This window comes from Empidonax traillii, unplaced genomic scaffold, assembly GCF_003031625.1.
Source record: "Empidonax traillii isolate 1590-97213 ecotype Southwest subspecies unplaced genomic scaffold, ASM303162v1 scaffold6:size4315531, whole genome shotgun sequence".
Lineage (NCBI taxonomy): Eukaryota > Metazoa > Chordata > Aves > Passeriformes > Tyrannidae > Empidonax > Empidonax traillii.
In genome coordinates, this window is record NW_020955199.1 from 1,391,562 (window position 1) to 1,411,878 (window position 20,317).

The window sequence follows — 20,317 nt, forward strand, 5'->3', positions numbered from 1 at the left end:
ATGATGCTGTTCCGTCTAGTGTCATGCATTGTCTTTTTACTGCCCTTCTTTTTCCCAAGGGACAATGGATGCCATTAGAGGAAACCTTTGCTTTTCCTAGTGCATGGCAAGAGCAAAGCCCAAGTCAGCCTTGCGGCTTTGGAGGAGAGCCCAGCCTGACTTTGGGATTCTCAAGTCTGTGCTGGGATTTGGGAACACATGGATTTCTCTAACACACCAGCTAAGGTATATGGATTGCCTTTGGGAAAGCAATACACCTTCTTTCTAGTTCACCAGATTTCCCTATAAATAAATTTTAAAAAGTACTTGGAATGAGTAAAAGGTTTCTTCTAACAAAGAACGACTCCTCCTTTTTTAGGAGAACTTGCATTTTCTGTTAATTCAGGATGCTCGTGAAAATACAAATCAATCTCTGTTTTAGTTTTTCTGGAACTAGGCTTATCTTTTGAAATATGTGGAGTCTTTATCAAGGAATCCTATAAATCAGACATACTTTTCTGTCCATAATGTCAGAAGAACTGCAGTTTCCAACCATTTCTTCTTCCTAGACTGCATGATTTGCACTGTGAAATTCCTTCTTGATGCAGAAGAGGTAAAGATGCATTGTTTGTGAACAGTTTAATTTCCAGTCTGTGGGATGTCAGTGGTTATTCATAGATCTCTCATGGTGATAATACAAAGGATCGGCATGCATACTCACATCCTTTTGGGGTTCAGAAGGTAGATTCTAATGGTATGTGAGTGGACTTAGTGCTTTGGTCTAATACAGCAGTTTGTCTTCTCTTATTTTCTGCTTCTCTGTGTAACATCGTGAAGTACCTCCTCTCTTTCCTCAGTTTTCCCATTACCACACTTTGTAAAAAGAACTGAAATTACTTTGTGTCAGGGAGAAAATAAGTTAGCAAATGATTAAGTTAACAACATGAGAGAAAAGACAAGGGCAGTTTGATCCTCCCTCAATATAAGTGAAGCTGGCCCCTTCGCTGTTGTTAAAAGCGATGCGTCTCGGAGAGCAGTGACACTGTAATGCAGCTTTATTTGGCTTTCAGGTTGACTTGCTTTCTTCATTTCCCCTGTGTAAAACTAAACTTTTCCCTTCCAGCACTGCCCCACAAAGTACCATTTAAATGATGGGGAAGATTTTAAGGACCACTTTTGTTTTGCATATGGTCTGAATAGGACTTACTTCTAATTGCAGTAGGTCAGCAATCACTACTGACTTTCATACATCAGTGCACGATCTCTGAGCAGTTAAAGCCCTGGAAGGATCCACTTAAATACTTTTTTCTGTCTTGCTTTTTCAACAGTTACATCGCAAACCAACAAAAATTAGAAAGTATCAATGACAATGAGGTTGGATACTATGTTGGACTTAAAAATCTGTGAGTATGGGATACTTATCTTTTAAGGCTATCTTTTTCCCCCATTTCTTTCATAGAAGCGTATGGAAACCTTATTAAAGTGTAGGCCTCACTTTTTGTGTTACTGAGGAAAACTGTAAATCTTGCAGTTGACCCTTATTGAAATTTCACCCAAACTCTTATGTTAACTCCTATTATCATTATGCTTTCCATTATGTTTTAAATGAAACATAAATATTACAACAGTTTTATTTATTTTCCCAGGACTGTGGTGGATTCAGGCTTAAGATTTGTGTCCCGTCAGGCATTTGTGAAAAATGTGAACCTACAATACATGTGAGTAAAAATAGTGTCTGTCTTCTAAGTCAGAACTGTGTAACTCATGTTACTTTATTTATTGTTAGTTTATTTCTGTCTCTTACCATTTACTTAATAAAAAAAATACTTTAACAAGTCAGACTTACAATGCTCTTCTATCATTAATTGACTTTAAATAAGGTATATATGGTAAGGAACTGGCAGATCATAAGAACACAATGTGGGATGGTAAATAGACCATGCATTTCATTATCCTGTCTATTACAGCGGACTTTGACTGTATCTTTTGTGGTAAGCAGTGTAGTGCAAAGAATGCCTCTCTTGAGCATATGATGTCCCCACTGTGCATCACACTCAGTGACATGAATTTGACTAGCTCTAGTGTGATTTGATGGGCAGAGCATGTTTTCACAAAATCATAGTATATGGCAAGTTGGAGGAGACCCGCAAGGATCACTGAGTCCAACTCCTGGCCCTGCACCCATTCCCAAGAGCAGCTGCAGTGCAGTAGGTGCATACATGAAGCACACCTACTATAATTTGACCAATACACATGCCCAGAGATTGTGACATGACTGTGAACTGAAGTCCTGGGAGTGACCAGAAGATTTACTTTGAAAGCTCACTCACTAAACTAATGCACCCAAAGCAGAATGTAGAAATGATGTTGCTTTCACACCCAAATGCAATTTGTAGTTCATGAACTTCAGGAAGCAGAATTGATGCCTGTGCAGCTTATTGACTTTGTTTTTCTAGATTTCTTATGCTTTAAATGTAGCAAAGGCTGAACCGATCAAAGTTCTCTTTTTAGTATGACTTTTGTGCTTTTATCCTAATGAGATTGGGAAGACATTTTGCCAAACCTTGGGTTTGTAAGATATTTTGTTGTAATCGGGAAGAACTGTTACACAGAGAACAGGGTTAATTGTTTTGCTTATGAGATGGAATCACGTTCTGACCTGTGTTTTCCAAAAAATAGCAATTAATTCATGTAAGGAAGTGGAAATGAATGTTCGTTTCTACCTTAACATTAAGTGCTGTCCTTAACATGGAACAGTCACTGGAGGAGGGTGAACCAGATCTTGTGAGCCTGTGAGATTTACATATTACTTGGGATAGTTATTAATAAAGTAAAGAACTTTTACAGTAATCACTTGGTACCATAAGGGAGTAATCTTCTATAGTAAATTTGTGTGTTTACTTGTGTAAAAATTGCTCAGTGAATTGCGGTTATAAAATATGAAATTCCATTTGCAGTGGCTGTGGAAATATGCAATACCAATGCACAATACGCAATAAGAACGTACTGTCTAAGAGGCACATTTGAAGAGGAAGACTTAGTGACTCTGCTGGGACAGAATCTCAGGGAGAGAACAAAGCAAATCCAACTCTGGAATCAAAAGGAACTTTGTGTTACATTTTTACCTCTTTTTCCCATTACCTTAGTGGCTGGGAAGGAATCTGTCTGAATACTATATATAGATTAGGACACTGAATCTACTCATCTTGAAAGATACAACAGAGAAGAGCAATAGAGCTATAAGGAGCTTTTAAGGCAAATAATGTAAGGAGACTTAGAGCCTGAGTGCAGTAAAGAGCAGACTGAAAAGGAACGTCATGGCAATAGGACAAGGAATAATGTTTTGAAACTGAAAGAGGGTTAGTTTAGATTAGGTGTAAGGAAGAAGTTTTTTACAAGGAGGGTAGTGGTGAAACACTGACACAGGTTGCCCATAGACGTGGTGGATACCTCAGTCTTGGAAACATTCAAGCTCAGGTTGGATAGGACTCTGAACAATCTGGTCTAGTTGATGATGTCCCTGCTTGTTGCTATGGGATTGGACTACATGACCTTTAAAGGTCTCTTTCAACCCAAACTATTCTATGATTCTATGGCTTCTATGATCATCTTTTCTTTAGAAGAAGAGTAACGATGATGATGAAATCAATCAGTTCTCTCCATGACCATGAGTGCAGAGTGAAAAATTATGAATTTAGTTTGGAGCAAGGTAGACAGATATTTGGAACATCTTCCCAGCTGTCTGGACAAGTAGACACTGTAGAAGGTGAGAAAATTGATGGGATCCTCTTGAGAGGCTTTTTTTATCTGTTACTTTAAGGAAATGGATTTCATGCAGTCATAAAGTATCTCTGGCCCCAGTGGTTCCTTCTAACCAAAACTTGCACAGGTAAACACATTTTCAGAAATCTGACCATTAATAAGAACAGAGAAACCCTATTAAAGTTATCACTTAAAGAAAAAGTCTCATTGTGTTTATATGACCTGCTAGGCTTTACAGAACCCACTTGGATGAGATGCCTTTAAAATATTTCAGTCATAGGAAGAGCTTCAAATGGAGCATGCAGTCAAATGGGGAATGCGTATCTGTTGGTAAGGAGACTTTGCTAGAGCTGAAGTTCATGAAGCTCCTTATTAGAAACAATTTAGACTGACTTGACATCTGTTCAGTTGATGTACAGGGATGCTTGATCCAGAATACTTACGTTATGAACCGTGAACTTATCCAGTATCATACTGTGTTTTCTTTTGGGGGGATTTAGTAATGTTAGCAGACACAGGATAAGCCCAGATAAGGTGGAAAATATTAAGTGGCACCAGCTGCTCTAGATGCACAGAACAAAGCAGTAAGTATGGAGGTATTTTTTATACTGAGGCTCATCTCTTATCCCCGCAAAATGCAGTTGTTTGTTTTCTCTGGCAAGTCTTTATGCACACCAAAATGTTTCAGAAACCCCCAGTGAATCACTATTTGTTGTCATCAGCAATAAAAATCCTTTTGACTGCACTGGGAATGATGTATAGCTCCTGTTATGTTTGGAACAGTGAAAACTATTAAGAGCTAAAGTAATTTTGCTTTTCAAGAGTAAATTCTGAGTACAAGTCTTTGAGAAGTCTTACATTTTATTTTCAAATAAATTTGTTACTATCCCATAAAGAAAATGAAAGCTCCAAACACTTTTCCGAAGACTGATGTAACTGTATAGGCTTTAATTTTACTGTGATACTATTAGAGCTTTCTTTTTGTTCTATGAAAAATATTTTAATATAGTTAAAGGGCTCTTATTATATGAAAGTAGTATTTATTTTATGATTCATGCAAGAATATCAGTTTAAAATAAACTGATGAACACACATTTCCTTAAGCCCTTTTTGGTCCTTACAGTATTTTCTTGGTGAAACTTATGTGGCCCAAATATCTTTCTAGTGTTATATATGATGGGAAGATTTGAGTAATAACATAAACAACAGGAAAATAAATGCCCTAATGGATACTACTTAAGTGTAATTAATAGCCTTACTTATCTAATTCTGGTGTTTTCATTGACTTTAGACTCAAATTAGCCAATAGTTGCATTTTAGTAGTGCTGTAGTTTATAAGCTTATCTGCTACTAACAGTAATTTAATGGGAATGTGTAATACATATGTGTGGTATATTGTCAATGCCTTTAAATATTAAAACACATTTTACAGGAAGTGCAGATTTCAAAAAACTTTAAAAAATAGCTGTTTTTACATGCCAGGCTGCATCTAACTGTGTCGCTGAATCATAGATTTATGAATGTAGTATATACACAGCTCTAGGTATTAAGATGAGTTTGTATCTCTACACTGTTCAGGCAAGACAGCCAAATGAAACAATTTGAGATGTACCCTGCTGCACACAGGGCTGGCTCATAGGCAGAGCAGGCAGTTGCCTGTGGAGGGAGACTGAGTGTAGCAAAATGGCCTTTCCTTCACCTCTTTCCCCAGTTCTCCTTAGATCTATTCCCTCCCCTTCTTTCCTGCTTCCCCTTGCCAGAAGCTCTGTAGGTGGTAGAACTATGCCCATGTAGCAAACTCTGAATTTTTATGCAGCTTCCTGGTCTGCTTTTGCTGTCCTCAGATTGCCACAGGTTTGCTTTTAGCTGAGTTAGGGCTATCAAGTTTGAAGTGAGCTTGATGTTTACATGTACAATACAGGCATGCTTTTGACTGAATTTGAGTGCTGTCTGTGGGTAAAGCTTTGGAGCCAGGCTCTGTACCACTGACTTTTTTTTTCCCGCATAATTAAAAATGTCTTTAGAACCCCAGATGGATCTTCTTTGGGCTGCTCACAGTGATCTTCTTAGGTGTAGTTAAATTAGGGAACTAATTCTCTTTTCATGAAAGTGGAAGTGTGGTCCTTAAAATCTTCAAAAGAAGCCTGGCAGTGATTTTTTCACTTGAATTAAAGAGACTGCAGCAGGCATCTCTGTAGTCTATATATAAAGTACTCACTTTATGGGGAATAAAAATAAGTTACTGTCAAAGTATTGTTTAAGGGGATAAATTCATAACAGTGGTCTACAAGTAAAGCCCGCTGGTTGTCTTTAGGGAACGGTAGTTGCTGTGCAGGTAAGGGATGCAGGTCAGGACCATCTGCATTTGCTGCTTGTCAGTGTTGAAACTGGAAGGATTCTCTTGCATGGTGAGTTTAGAGTTTCCCATGGAGGGAAGGTGTTTGATGTGCCTCCATATGGGACACAAAAGCCCAAATTGACAGAAGGATCAAACTTCTTTTATTCAACCTCCCAACACAGACCATATACATATTGGGGAAAAAACCATAGTGACAGTTTTTGTTTAAACATAACTTCTGATCTATATGCAAACTGTACTTTAATGTTGGTGTATCCAGTCAGTGTCCATGAGACATTTCCACCAACATCTGCTATAGGCAGTCTAGTTCATCTGACTAATGAAATAGTACCTCATTTGTTTTGTTCTCACACATGAGGGCCAGTCGGTTTGTAAACTTCAGGCTGTTGTTGGCCAGAAGGAATCTGTGATGAAATGTAGTAAATCTTTTAAAATGATCTCTTAAAGATTCTTTTATAAACATTTGTAGAGAATCCAATTTGTAATTTCTGTGAAAATTATCTAGTACTCTGAGATTAAGGACTGAAAGTTGGGAAGTAAACACTGTGTTCTTTAGTCAGGTTAAAAAAAATTAATTAATCCCTAGTTTTAAATGCAATGAAAATTTTAAGTGTGGAGCCTTTATGGCGCCTTTATAATACCACATAAAATTCATGGTATTTTGGCTCATAACTCTGATTTGCACTTTACTGCTGGCAGTTACACAGTTTACTGCTCTTGCTATCTTTAATTGGTAGACTGATAAGACTGTAGAAAAAACAGCATTATTTTGCTTTGGGGTAGAGAAACCAGTTTTGTAAGCCTGTGAGAGGAAGAGTAATTCTGGTTCAGATCAGCATTTCTTTGCTCTGCATAATACTGGAGGACCTTTCACTTAATTACCACTGGAAAGCGTAAATGCTTAATTGACATAAAAACCCCAATACATGCATTTTACAGTTTTCCTTTTGATCTTCCATGTGGTTGCATATTGTACATGCAATTTGAAAAGAACAACTAAAAGGCTCTGATACGGATGTGTGCTGGCATTTGAGGAGGGCTTATGTGAGTACAGAGTTAGATGCAGCATCAAAGAAAGGAATACACCCATTTCACATGAATAAATTGAGCATGTAATTAACACCTGGACTTTACAAAATACTTTTGAAACACAGTTAAATCTGCTGCTTTTCCACAATGAACAAAGTGCTAAAAGTGAGAATATTGATCCCTGTGGAGTTTGATTTGAATGTATTTGACTTCAGATGCATTCTGAATTCAAACCCTTGAAACCCTTTAAACCATGGAGTAATACTGAACACTGTCTTTTTATAACTGAAGTCAAAGGACTTTAAGAGCTAATTTGAATTCTTAGTTTTTTCTTTTTGAGGGACACAAACTGTATTTTCCATGTAAGAAGAAACAATTCTAATTAATGTAATCTTTCTCTTTTCCCGTAGCAATTTATCCAGAAACAACCTCTCAAGTTTGTCCAAGAAGCCTTTTCGCCATCTGGGTTTGTCTGATCTGTAAGTTGTCAGTTTTTAAAATGTAGTTTATTTTTGGCTGGAATGGAAGAACAAGACTTTGAAGCTTTTTCTTTTGAAGGTAGATGTCCATCAAGGAGTAGGGTGAAATTTTGATCCAAAGAAAGCATTGATGCTGAACACTTAAATATAGAGATATTTTCATTCTAGAGCTTCAAGAAGGTCAGGTATATATTTTAAATCAATTAGAGGTTAAAATATCCTCTTCCCTTCAGCTTTAAGATTATTTTATCATGAAGGTACCTCACACAAAACTACTGTTTTTTATATTAAATATTTGAGCTAGTGAAAATACAGTCTTCTGCAGATTTTCAAATGAAGATTCTTTCTCATATTCTTATATGAGCTACTATGCTTATGGTTGGCTATTGAAGAATATTTTTATTTTCTCAAATTCTTTGAGTTGCACTGTGCTTTATATAATAGTTTAGTAATGAAAGCACTGGTAAACTTATATTTATTGATGGTTTCAATATTAACATTTTTGTCCTCTGTTACATCAACTGGATCTTTTTTTGTTGGTATGCGTTCCAAAATTTTGGTCATCTGCATTCTCTGCTAATATGCAGACAGACTGCAGAAGCTTTGGGAGGGCTGGGCCTGCACTGGAAAGGGAGACTGCTCTCCTGGAGCTCAGAGCAGAGTTAGTTGTCCAAAAGTGCAACAGCAGACATGGAATCCTTGTTCTTTTCTGGTGAACTTCAGCATGTGAGAAGTGAAATGAGCAAATATTGGTGCCACAAAAAGAGGTTATTCCCTTTGGGTGTGTTTTGCTGATAATTTAACTTGATGTAATTATTTTCTTTACAGCCCAGGGAACATCGCTCACTGGAATTTTTTTTCATAACTTGGCAGTTGCTGAGCACTCTGATGGAAAGACCAGCTAGTTGCAGAGCACTCCCATTGCTCCATGCCCTATGTTGGTCTGTTGGTTCTGCGTGAAGAAGCAGGGGAAGGGTGCTGGGAGTGAGCCAGTCATGGGAAAAACAGATAGTGAGAAGGTTAAACAGAGTAGTGTTTGAGGTGTGGAGTCAATATGTGATGAAGTACAAGTTGAGAGAGAAAGGGCATACAAAGCTGAGATACAGAGTGTTGTGGGCTTGTGAAGTGTAGGAGTAGATTACCTGAAGTCATGTAGACGTTGTGATGAAGTGAGATAAACAGACATAAAGAAAGGGGAGGAATAAAAGCAGAACCTGAAGAGAAGAATAGGAGTGACAAAATCAGTATAGTTGAACAATTCTGTTGATAAGTAGTTAATACATAGGTGGAAGATGAGAAAGGGGAGAAAGAAGAGTGCGGGTAGATGAATCTGAGATAAGAATGTTACCATAAATAGCTTCTTCCGTCTTTGAGGAACTTTCTCAAAATCTGACAAGTATGTTTGTACTGTTAGTACTTTTGTGAATCAAAATGTAAAGGGATGAAAAGTTTAGGATAGGCTGCAGTAGAGGCTATTCACCAGGTATTATAAGATAGAGGTACCAGTTTGAAAGGCTTCTTTTGGAGCAAACTAACTGCAGCTGTAAATTTACAGCAAAAAAAGATAAAGACTCATAATTTGCTTTTACTAGGTCAGATTCTTTCTTTCACACAAGTGTCTATAGAGGGTCATTATGTCCCCAGCATCGATGTGCCTACCTCCCTTGGTGCATTTAGCATAAAATAACGGAGTGGAAGAAAAAGCTCAGCCATTGGTCAAGAGAAATTCCTCTTTTACAGGGAAGCTATAGTATGAAACAGAGGATAGAAGTAAATCTTGCAGTTGTGAAAATGCATGTGGTAGGCTTTGACTCCAGGAGTCTTTGTGTTCATATTGTGTCTTGCACAGTATGATTTGCACTATTTTTGTCCATGCTGTTGTGGTGTTGAAGTCGAGCAGATGACTTCTGTGATTATAAGTTGCTCCTTCAGAAACTTAAGAGGATGAGCTCTGCATTTGATAATCCTCAAAGAATTTGAGATGACTTTTGGGAGAAAAGGTTATGGCTCTATGATAAGCTGATTTTTTCATGGTTTGCACACTTCATGTCCTTAGGAAGCTTTTATGAGCATAGATTCTTTGAGGAACTTGAGCTTCTGTACATTGAAACTGCCCATGAATCTTCGTTAAGAAAAAGTTCTCCTTGTAACGAAATGCCTTAAATAGTCACTTGTTCACCCACCTTACTGAATGTCATGTATGCCTGTAGAACTGTTTATGTAGACATTGGGATGTTTCTTTTTGTATTTAATTTGTACATTACTGCATCACATTGTGTAGTTTTATTAAATTTTAAAACTAGAATTTGCTAAGTTTGCTAATCACTAAATTCTGTGCGGTGTACCATATCCATTTCTGTTTTAGGGACGTCTTTTCAGTTAATATTTCTTCATGACATTACCTAAAGTTTTACTGTGAGATTTTCTGAAAGTTTTGTAGTACATTGGGTAGTAGAACATTAGGTAAAATAATTTTTTTATGATTAGACTTTGTTAGTGCTTGTATGTAATCCAAGAGTCCAAGACTATAAAGAATTTACAATCTCACAGCAATAAACCCTATTTGAGGTAACTGAACTTGGGTTCAGAGGCTCAGTGTAGAACAGAGGAATTCTGATATCTGCCTATGAAAAAAATGGACCTTCATAGAAATGCCAGTTCTCCATGTGCTCCTGATTTATCCTGATGAATTGGAAATAGTAGGCAAATTCCCTGTGTGATTTCTCCTACCTGTGAGAGTTTGGGTCCCTCGTGCATGCACAGCTTAATTCCCCACATGGAACCTGTTACTGACTTGCAGCTTGCACTGGGCTGTTTACCAAGATTGCATGCCTTATGCTTCTTAACTAGAGGGTTCAACTTGCATATCTTAACCTCCTTAACTAAAGGATTCAACTTCTACTTTCACCCAGCTGAATGCCTGTAGTTCGTGTACTCCTCATTTTTTTTCTATATGCATGACACATTTTGCCTTCTAAATAAATTAGTATTTTTTTGTTGTAGGATATTGGTGGACAATCCATTCAAGTGTTCCTGTGAAATCATGTGGATCAAGAAATTTCAAGAGACCAAGTTTTACACAGAAACTCAGGATTTATATTGCATAGATGACAACAACAAGAAGACAGCCTTGCTGGATATGAAGGTCCCAAACTGCGGTAATATTCTTTTAGCATAAAACTACTGCTAAATTATTGTGAGCCAGGAAAAACAAACATGTTTTTTTACAAGGTATCAGGATGACAGCAGTGCTCTAAAGGAAAAGTTTTCAGTGGAAATATTAACCACTCAGTGATCTTTTACTCCACTTGGAATCATTTTGGTAACTTCATGGAATCATAGAATATGCTGAGTTGGAAGGGACCCACGAGGATCATTGAGTCCAAATCCTGACCCTGAACAGGACACCCCAAGAATCACACCATCTGCCTGGGGGCATTGTCCCAACACTTCTTGAACTCAGACAGGCTTGGTGCTGTGACTCTTCCCTGGGGAGCCCGTTCCAGTAACCAACCACCCTCTGGGTGAAAAATCTTTTCCTTATGTCTAACTTAAACCTCCCCTGACTCAGCTTCATGCAGTTTCCTCTAATCTTACCACTGGTCACAAGAGTGGAGAGATCAGTACTTGCTCCTCCACTTCTTGTTGTGAGGATTTTGAAGACTGCAGTGAGGTCTCCTGTCAGTCTTCTCCAAGCTGAACAGACCGGGTGACCTCAACTGCTCCTCATACGGTTTCCCCTTCAAACCTTTCACTACTTCATGTAAATTTGTTGGTATTTTTCTCTTGATTCTTTAAGGATGTACTTTATTCTAGTGCAGGGAAACAGAATACTGATTGTAGATAATACACAAGAATTATATAGACTGCATGTGCCTTTTTTGAACTTACTTAAACTTCTTTACTCAGTAGATGTGAAATTTTACTTCCCTGAATTTTTTTTCAGATATTTGTGGTTAATGAAGTCTTTATTTTCCTTCAAAAATACGACCTGTAGTACTAGGACCATAGGAAGAAATTTCAGAAGAGCTGCCTGCTAGTTGAGACTGATTAGCAATAGCTCTGGTCTTCACACAAATAAAATTCTGCTGAGTTAACTTGTAAAGAATTATATCAAGCTTAAGTCTGTAGCATATTGCAGCATACTTCTTCAGTTATCATATAAGAGATAGTGAAAAAATGATGTAACCAATAACGCCATCCCCTTTTTTTTGTATTCAAAGTTGTTGACTGTATATGGTCCTGAGACCTTGGGGGAAAGGTTTGACCCACTAGTTGGAGAGATTTCTCCTCCTGTCTGTATGGGGGGCAGAGATGGGGTGTTTCTAATGTGATGTCACATCTGATGGACTCTGGAAATTCCTTTGTGGAGTGGGGAGCTTGGGTGCCCAGCAGCAGGAAGGCAAAAAGGAAGGGGGGCAAGGGCATCTTCATGGAACGCTGATTTGGATTGGAAAAACTGTAAGTGAAGATGAGCAGCAGGATAAATTATACCTTTTCTCCTTCTACCTTTGCCCACTGAGTGTCCTTTTCTCCACTGCCTGTAGGGAGGGTGTGACATCCTCTGATAGCAGCTACCAGCAAAGAACAGACATGGAGGGGACGTACTGCAGGCCCCACAAGTGCACCATTTAATGACAATGATGCATTTTGTGGTCACACATCTTGCTATAAGTCTTGGTGTCCAGCTTCCTTCTGGGACCAGGTGTGGTGGTGTATTCATGGCAAAAATAGTGCTAGTGTCTGGTGCAATCAAAAAAACCCCACCGAAATGACCTGTTTAGGGGGTCTTGTGAGCTGCAGAGTAGGTCTTCTGTACTCAAGGATCTGATTTACCTGACATGGGAGATGGTACCTAGCTGAGCTCCAGCTGCATAGATTAGAAGGTAGATTCAACGTGCTGGGTATAGAGAGGTTGGTCTGCTGTTGAACTGAAATCAGTAAGTGCAGAACTCCAACATAGTCTTTCATAACATTCTTGGCTGGCACATCTATAAGCTACCAGGGAGTTGGGATTTTCCTTTGAAAACTTTTGATGTTAAATACCCAGAATTAAACCTATGAGACATTAGTTCTTCCTCCTGATTTCTTAACCATCTGCAGTCAAAACAAGCTTGCCTCTGACCTCTGGATGCTGTGTAGGTGCATATGTGTGTACCCATGCATGCATCCTGTGGGCATATCTTGACTGAAAAACTTGTCATGACAAGGGAAGGTGGTACTTCCAGCTAGAGGAGGAAAATGAGGAGGAAAGGTGAGTACATACAACATTTAGATTCGAACTTGCAGTATGTAAAATTTGCATATGGAAAACATGCATTATTTTGAAGGTCTGTGTGAATGTCAGCACATGCCTACACATCATTTATGTTAGCTTTTGGGGTCCAAATATCACCAAACTTTCCATACCTTTTTTTCCTTACCTTGTAGATGCTCTTTCCCCTTAGTTTACCTTTTCCAAAATGAACCAATACAGGTCATAGGTTTTTAATAAAGACAACACAGGCTTTTCCTAGACACAAAGCAGAAAATCCCAGATAAAGAGGGAGACTATTTTGATGGCATGTGTTCTGGAAGGTATCTGAAAGATCCAATGCATGGCTTTTACTTTCAGTATCTTTGCAGATATTTTTCTGTATTTTAAAGGACAAGACTTAGTTTCAAAACAAAACCACTCAAGATGCTGGTTTATTTCATTTCCAGAACTTTCTGAGAAGCTAGTATGTAGAACTGAAATAGAAGAGGAAATCAGATTTTAACGTATGGGAACTTTTTTTCCTGTGAGCTATGTGACCTTTTTAGCTACCTTTAAATGTTAAGGGAAATTTTTGGCATGCAGGCCTTTGCATTTTGTTAGTAAAATGTTTTCTAATTTTTCTCTGCTAAGTAAATGGTTTCATCCTATCTTCTTGTTGAATCTGTTAAGTTTGTTTTTTTAACTTAGAAAATAAGCAAACGTGCACATGTTATGTCTTCAGGTGGTATGAATTACTTCATAGTATTACAGTTTATATAAAAATGTGTATATGAAATATATATAACGTGTACATATATAGTTTATATATATACATATATATTACAGTAAATATTTTGGTAAGAGGATGTCTTGCTACTGTGTGTTGTGAATAAATCTCTTGCTGAGAAGTAGGTAGAGACCACTATGGTTTCTTGATCGTAAGGCTTTAGTTTGTACTAATTGATGACAAAGTCAGCAAATTGCTGTGGTACTTTACTTACTGTTTGTATGGTGAAAGTGTTCAATAATGTGCTGACACTGATTGCAATTTAGATGCCATCAACTTTGTGATTTATTTTCTTGAGGTTTAAATTCAGGTATGCCCACTATCCAGAAGATCCTTGCCAGCTGCAATATTAGAAGCGTCAATCAGTAATTATTTTTTTCAACTGCATTTGAAATGTGTTTAGATATGATAAAAATTTCCAGATTCTTCCAAGTTTTAAATTCACACATAATTACTATGTCAAAGGTTTTCAAGTTACATCTACCCCAATAGAACCTTCTGTGTAAGAAATGATGGTGTTTAGTTTTGCCATTTTCATAGCATTTGTTGATTGTCTGTACAGCATGGACAACATCTCCACCTTGTCAGTCCTCTTTTGTTTCCACATGATAAATAGCATTAGAGAATCAATAAAGAGAACTAAATAAGTAAAGACTTGGTTATTATTATTATTACTTCTGTAAGCTCTGGTGGCAGTTTCCACCAGTATGTTAAGTGCCTGGAAGGAAGGCATATCGTATGCTTGGAGTAAGGTCACTCAAAGACCCAAAAGACCCAAGAGAACTTCTCCAGATTACCTGGAGCTCACTCAGTGTCAAGGAGGCAGGACAATGTGTTTGGGACTGGTGGTTTGATTTGTTACTCGCTCCCTCTGGTAGGCGTTCAGTTACTCAGCTGTTATTGATGTCAGTGATACTGAAAATAATCTTTTCATCTGGTGGTGTTTTGGGGAAAGGCATGGCTTCTACAGCTATCTCTGCAGTCCTGGGCAGACCTCATGTTACTCTGGATCTCAGTCTGGTAATGGTATTTTGCCTTATCTGGCAAATTATGCAGAAACGATGCCTAATCGGTTTTTCAATTTTGCCTACTGTCCCAGCTTTGAAGGCTTGCTTATCATCTATTGTTTCTTCACATGCCTTCTCTCTTGTCATTGGTCATGTATGCTAGCAAAAATCTACTGAAAAATATCACAAATTAGTTCTGTGTACTAATTTGCTGTACATATAACTAAGGTATGTTCAGACTGGGTGTGTGTTTACATATGCAACTGTTGTTTGGTCTGAGAACTATGGGATTTTATGAATGCTCACATTCTTTACCTGTCTCTTCCCTTGCACATGAACTATTGTGGTGTTGCTCTTAGTGCTGCTTCTTGTGTATGACTAACAAAATTTTAAAAGTCATTGTAATGTAGAATTTCAGTCTAAGGTGATGGATTGCCCATTTCTTGCTTGTTGGGGAAAGCCGTGAATTTTAACAGGCAATTGTTCAGATGACTGCAAATGTACTGGACTGGATCTGGCCCCCCTCTAGCCTGTTTCTGGTGATTTTTTGGTCCTAGAGGTAAATAAGTAAATGGTAATACTAGACTGGAGGCAGGTGGTTATAAATTCTAAAGGGGGAAAAAGGCAAACTGAAGGATTGATATATATGTTTCTTTCTCATATGTTGAATTTGCAGAAAAGATTTGTAGTATTACTAAGTCAATAAAATAAGCATTAGATCTTAAGCAGTCATGGTACAATACAGTGTAAAACCACAAGCAAAGGCATAATCTAGTGGGCGTTGACATTTTTTTCCATTATGAACCAGATTTCATAGATAAGACTATTAGAAGAAAAAGATTACAGGCAGAATGAAGTGAGTTTAAAAAAGCCTTAGGTGTTCTTAGTGTTTAGTTAGAATATTCATGGACTCTGTAGCCTCTGTTGTTTATTTTGGCTAAAAACTAGATGTGATGCATGATGTTTGGTGACAAACTTTTCTCTGTAAGAGTTTTGATTCTTTTGATTATCTGTGATCGTGGGCTGTGTGAAAAAGTTTCATTTTTTATGAGACTTCTACAGTATTGGGGTTTCACTGTTGCTCCCAAGTTGAATTGGAATATTCCAAACTTAATTAAAACAATTTTGTGGCTTATAAGTGAAAATAACCAATAATTTATGGAGTTTGAAAAGGCAACAGGAATCTTACTTTTGAAGACATGTGCGTAACTTCTTTATGAGCATCTGTGAATCAAGCATCGACTTTCATACAGATGGTTAGACATGAACATGTACGTGATATGTAAATTAGGGATTGTGAATGATGATAATTCAATGATGTATTGGAAGGTCTCAGAAAATAAAATAGATTTTTTTGGTGATTCTGATTCAAGTTCTGCTTTAATTTCAGTGAAGCAGCTTTGTAATACAAAGCACATTAGAAATAGAAAGAAGCAAGGCACTATCCAAGGGAAAGAGCTATGTCTGGATCACTCAAGTGTTGTCCCTGAATTCAGCATATTGTGCAGGTTTGCAGAGGTGCTCTCTGTGCCTGACTTGACACATCTGTCTAAGTGTGGAGTACTAATCCACTGAATAGAGCTGCCTGACTCTTGTCTGGCGGTATTCTTACTTTGCTCTTAACAGTCTGTCTGGGTGAAGACTGATGACTAGATAACTGTATTCTGGCTTCTAAAGAAATTTTCTTTTTCTTTAAAAGTGGGGACTTTCCATGAAGGCATCCCTTCAGTAGTATGCTTGATATACCATATATTTGGTATTGATACTGAAAGTCATAATTTTACTTTTTCATGTTGTTCTCTGAAAATATTCCTGTTTCACGATCTCATGTGTGTCATGTTGCAACATTAGACAGGTCAGTATTATTTGAAGTATTTTCAAGACACACATGAAATTCCACATATAATCATGCAGGAACTGCAACTGCATTATGTGCGCTTAGTGAATAAGGATCCATTTGTTAGAGGTTTGCATAAGCTACTTTAGGCCTCATAAACGTACATTTTTAGCTCTCACTTCATCTGTTAAGCTTGTGGCTGCTGTATTCAGCCCAACTGCACTACATATCTTTGATTTTCTTTTGAAAGTTGTTGTGGATAAACTGAAGCTTAAATGCCAGGTAAGAACTATTTCTCTGGGTGTAATTTAATTTCCTTAGCCGTTCAGTGAGCATGGGTGGGTACCTTCATGATAGCGCTAGAAAGGGAATTGTTGACAAGCTTGATAGCCTCTGTAGAAATACTTAAAATTCTCAAAATTCTTGCAGACAAAGTGTTTAAATAAATATTGTGGACAAGGTCGATTAAACAATTCAAATGCTGCAAGATCCTGCACCTTCCTACTAAAACTGAGGCCATGTCTAGGGACCTTAAAAGAAAGGTCCTGAGCAAAAGTTAAGGAGCTACTGTAAACCTTGGATATGTAAGCCCTTTGTCTGGTTTGCAATATCAGCATCAACCTTCAGACTCCTGTACAGGTTGACTGCAGAATTCACTCCAAGGGAATTTGATTGGATGCACAGCTGTTGGTAGTTCTCACCTGCACTGCATTCATGATGACATTTGAAGCCCTGAATGGAGGTGTTCTGCGGAGGTAGAGCTCATTGCTTTGGTTGTGAAGATGAGTCAGCATGTTTTGTGGTCTTTTCTGTGGCACACACTGGCTCTATATAAAAAAGCGACTGTGCTTGTTTACTTATTTTCTGTGAAGGTTCTCAGCTGAATGTGACAGTCAGGCGTGTCATAATTGGATTTCCCCTTGTATGTCTAATATTGATGCCTTTACTTTTCATTTTAATCCACTGGAAATTTCCTTTTCTTTTTGTTCATAATGGCAAAGTTCTATTGGAGCAATGGAGAGTAGTGCCTGGTGGTTAGTGCAGTGAAATGAGAACAGGAGAAGAATGGAATCTTAGACTTTTATAAAAAAAGGAAGATGGAGATCTTTGGGCTCCAGAAGATAAATGAAAGATCATAATTTGTTTTTAATGCTCATTGAAAACATTTGTGGATATCATCTTGTAATAAGTTCTGTGAGATGTTGCAACTATCTGTGTGTGTTGAGCATTTTAATTCTGTGCTTGTAGTACAACAGGAAATGGAAACAATTATTTTTGTGTCTTTAATTCACGCTTGTGGTGTGTTGACCTTGGCTGGATGCCAGGTGCCCACCCAGCTGCTCTATCGCTCCCCTTCCCAGCGGCACAGATGGGAGAGTAAAGTGGAAAACAACTCGTGGGTTGGGATAAGGCAGTTTATTTAAAGCAAAAAAAGTAAAGCGAAGCTTGCGCTCACAGAAGCAAAAGATACAGAAGTGTATTCTCTACTTCTCATGAGCAGCGATGGTCAGCCGCTCCCGAGCAGCAGGGCTCCGGCACGCCTGGCGGTTCCTCAGCAGGCAGCCATTGGAGACAGTGAATGCCCCCCTTCCTGCTCCTTGCCTGAGATTTTATGTCTGAGCTGATGTCATATGGTATGGAATATCCCCCTGGTCAGTTTGGGCCAGCTGGCCCACTGGGGTGCCCTCACAGCATCTTGCCCTCAACTAAGGAAGGAATGTTACAGTGCTGGTGCTGTGCTGAGCAGTGGCCAAAACACTGGTGTGTTACCAACACCCTTTTAGCTACCAATGCAAAGTACAGCACTGTGAGGGTTATTATTGGGAAATGAACTCCAGCTCAGCCATACCCAATACAGTTCTTTGCATGTAAAATTCTGGGGTGTCCTGTTTATAGTGTTTTAAAGATGCAGCCAGATGATTTTTGGCCTTGTCGTTTTGCAGACTTTAAGTGGAAACATGCTCACTTACCCAGTGGCTGAAATCTGTCTCAGTTTGTTGGCTGCAGGCATTTTAGTGAAACACAGAAGGTGAATCATGTATCTAACATCTCCTATCTCTATAGCTAGAATTACTAGAAAGTTTCTTTGTGTTTTTTAAACACTTAAAAGCCCATAGGAAAAGACTTTTGAAATTTGTAAACATTACTGTATTTTCAAACAAAGCAGAATTTTAATAGAAGGATATAAGAAAAGTGTTTTCCTTCCGTTGATGCAACCTGTTTTGAGACACTGAGACCTCTGAAATTTCAAAATCCATGTGACAGTTCATAAGAAATTACACTGTCAGCCATTCTCTTTTCAGGCTCCAGACAGTACAAGTAGTGGGTGTTATGAAGCTCTACTGTAGTGATGTAATCATTTGTATGTTTTCTCCCTAGAGAGAAAAAGCAAAACCAGGGGAGCCAAGAACCTTAGACTGTATTGAAACTCTGTGTGAGGCAAGTAGACTGGATTTGAGCCACAGTACCTTAAGAATTGTGGTGGATATTTTATAGCTCAGTGATTCTGGTGGTCTGCCTTTACATGGTTCAGTTTGATAGATGGTTGCTGCCTGAGTATTAATTTAATCATTCTGTGTCTGATAATATTTATTAAAAAGATGATTAAGGGTTTCAGATAAGGATTAAAATGGCCTTATTAAAAATCAGATGCAGTTGGCTAGTTTTGAGAAAAAAAAATCACCATTTTTTGTGGTAACTACCTGTTCTTACCGTGAATTGACCTCCAAAAACATGCCAAACAAAAGAGAGATGTCATGGGCCGCACTGAAAACCATTTAGTGACACTGTGTCATGTCTAGACTCCTGGGAGTTTGTTGACAGACTGATGAGAGTCAGGGACTTAGTGTGCAAAAGATATCATAAATGAATGCAATACTGAATTTATGGTATGCTGCCGGCTGCTAATTTGTTCATTATGTAATTTCTTAGGTATTAGTGAGGCTAATTGACCGTATTCAGAGAATTGTTGAAAGTTTTTAAGCAACTGAACAAATCCCAGAACTGAAGCAGAAAAAATCAATCTGGTACTAATTTTGTAAAAATGTTTGTAACTGAAGTTAGAGAAACAGTATCTTTGACATAATGGTGGATCTGCTTATTCTGGCCTAAGACCATCACCTTCTAAAAGTAGCTTTAGTATACTGGCTAAACTGTTCTTGCTGCTAAGAGCTGAGTTACAGACAACAGCTTTTACTAATATTCAGTTATTTCTTCATTAGGTCATATCCTTTCTTTGACATATGGTGATGGTCTGGCTCTAGTAAGGCCAGTTTAAGCTTTCTGTAGAAAGTGGTGAGTAGCAGCATGAAGCCTTTGAAAGCCCTCTAGGAATTTAGGCACATTCATTTTATGAACTTCCATTGACAGCTGTGTAGCCTGATGTAGTAGTAACCTTTGAAAATTGCATCCAAGGTGTTTGGTTTTGTGGTCACTGAAGTCCCAGCTGTGCACAGGAAAAATATGAGTAATTCCTAGTGATGCTTGGCAGTTCCACTGTTTGATGGCCTCAGGTCATCCATTTGCGCTAATGATGGTGTCTGAAGGTAAACACCTCTCTTCCCTACGTAAAGGGGAGTTTGTTCCTTCTGAAGTATGAGATGATATTTGGAGCAACTCACCTGGCACAAATGAGTTCCTTCTGCTTGTCTCTGTTGTGTCTAGTTGTGGGTGAGGGAAGTGACTGCTCATTTTAATCCTGAGGTGCCTGTTCCTGGGAATAAAGTGTACTCAAGTTGAATAGGAGAAAAGATATTCTGTATGTGGTGGACATAGCTGTTATATACCAATGCATAAGGAAACAGATGGATTTTAGTGTACACATTCATCTATTGATCTGGATT

At 38.1% G+C, this 20,317-nt stretch overlaps 1 protein-coding gene across 9 annotated transcripts in view; it reads left to right on the forward strand.

Annotated features, from left to right (window-relative positions):
• NTRK2 (neurotrophic receptor tyrosine kinase 2) overlaps positions 1-20,317 on the forward strand; it is a 205,347-nt gene that overhangs the window by 18,307 nt on the left and 166,723 nt on the right. For all 9 annotated transcript variants that reach the window (XM_027880504.1, XM_027880513.1, XM_027880519.1 and 6 more), the window contains exons 2-5: positions 1,308-1,382; positions 1,626-1,697; positions 7,540-7,608; positions 10,612-10,766. In XM_027880504.1, coding sequence (XP_027736305.1) covers positions 1,308-1,382; positions 1,626-1,697; positions 7,540-7,608; positions 10,612-10,766 — 371 coding nt within the window. The remainder of the gene's footprint in view (positions 1-1,307; positions 1,383-1,625; positions 1,698-7,539; positions 7,609-10,611; positions 10,767-20,317) is intronic.